The sequence below is a fragment of the Nestor notabilis genome, unplaced genomic scaffold (assembly GCF_000696875.1).
Source record: "Nestor notabilis isolate BGI_N333 unplaced genomic scaffold, ASM69687v1 scaffold7453, whole genome shotgun sequence".
NCBI classification, from domain to species: domain Eukaryota; kingdom Metazoa; phylum Chordata; class Aves; order Psittaciformes; family Psittacidae; genus Nestor; species Nestor notabilis.
The window spans coordinates 65,536-66,731 of NW_009921572.1; the positions used below are offsets into that span (position 1 = coordinate 65,536).

Genomic DNA, 1,196 nt, shown 5'->3' on the forward strand with positions numbered 1-1,196 from the left:
AGGTGTTGTCCCCACTGTCAGCATCTTGAACCTGGAGGGGTTTCTGGGCCACCAGCCATGGTGTCTGCTCAGATTCTCTAGGAACACCATGGACTGAAGGTGGCATAGGGTGGGTGGGGGGAGGCAGGTCCCCATGCCAGAATGCTTGTCCAATTGCATTGCTGCAGGCAGCTGTGGTTGTGGGGAAGGAGCCCTGTGGGTCTGGGCTGTGCAGGTGTGGGGACCACAGGGGATGCTGGCAGTGCCTGGTGGGTGACCTCGGAGTGCCACTGGGGCCATGCACTGGCACAATGATGCAGACACTGTTTTTCTCTTCCCCCTCAAGCTGAGCAGAGCTGACCCTGAATGCAGCTGTGACGAAGGGGATGAGACCTCCCGCAAGAAATGGAGCAGGAACCTGTAAGTGTCACATCGTGGTGGCATCAGAGTGTACCAGAGCTGTTTGTGGCACTCAAACACTGCAGCTGAGCTCTTCTGGTCCAGGCAGCCCTTAGGGTCCCCCTGTCTTGTTCTCCCAAGCTTTTCTGGGAAGAAAGCAGCAAAGACACATGTGAATTGAGTACTCACTTCAGACAGGGAGTCATGATTTTCAGGGGGGAGGTGGGAGATGCGATGGGGCATCACACACCTGGCTGGGAGCAGCCCATCTTAGCCTTGCTTTGGCAGACAGGAGCCCACTCTCACTGGTGCCATGGGGAAAACAGCTTCCCAGAGCCAGCAGAGCTCTGCCTCAGTGGTGCCGGGTTCAGGGAGAGGCCATGCAAGTGCTGAAACATGAGCTGGGGGCCTCCCTCCCGCTGCCCCAAAGCTGGGAGGAGGAATTGGGAGGTTTCCCACCGCAGGACAGGCTCCAGCATCACAGCGCACGGGCAGTGTGGCAGGAGAGCCGGATGCTGAGGGATGCTCACAGCCCCTCTGCCTCTCTGGGTAGGGCTTTGGGCATGTCAAGAAGTGGGTCCAGGAAAGGACGAGGCAGCCGTGACCTTGCTTCCCACGAGCACAGCTGCAGGGGCAGTGATGGGGACGAGTGAGGGTGTTTTTGGAACAACCTCTGAGTTTGCAGCACAGGATCCATCCTGGTGTCATGGCCACGGGGATTCCTGGAGCTGGGTCCTTCATGTGGCTCAGAGCAGGTGGAGAAGCCGCACGTGGTTTGAGCAGCTCAGGGGGTATGAGGGGACGAGTGTACTGGATGT

The 1,196-nt window shown here is 58.6% G+C and overlaps 1 protein-coding gene across 1 annotated transcript in view; it reads left to right on the plus strand.

Annotated features, from left to right (window-relative positions):
• LOC104403161 (regulator of G-protein signaling 3-like) overlaps positions 1 to 403 on the plus strand; it is a 52,816-nt gene extending 52,413 nt beyond the window's left edge. Inside the window, exon 12 of the mRNA XM_010011219.1 lies at positions 326 to 403. Within this exon, the coding sequence (XP_010009521.1) occupies positions 326 to 403 (78 nt within the window). The remainder of the gene's footprint in view (positions 1 to 325) is intronic.
• Positions 404 to 1,196: the final 793 nt, after the last annotated feature.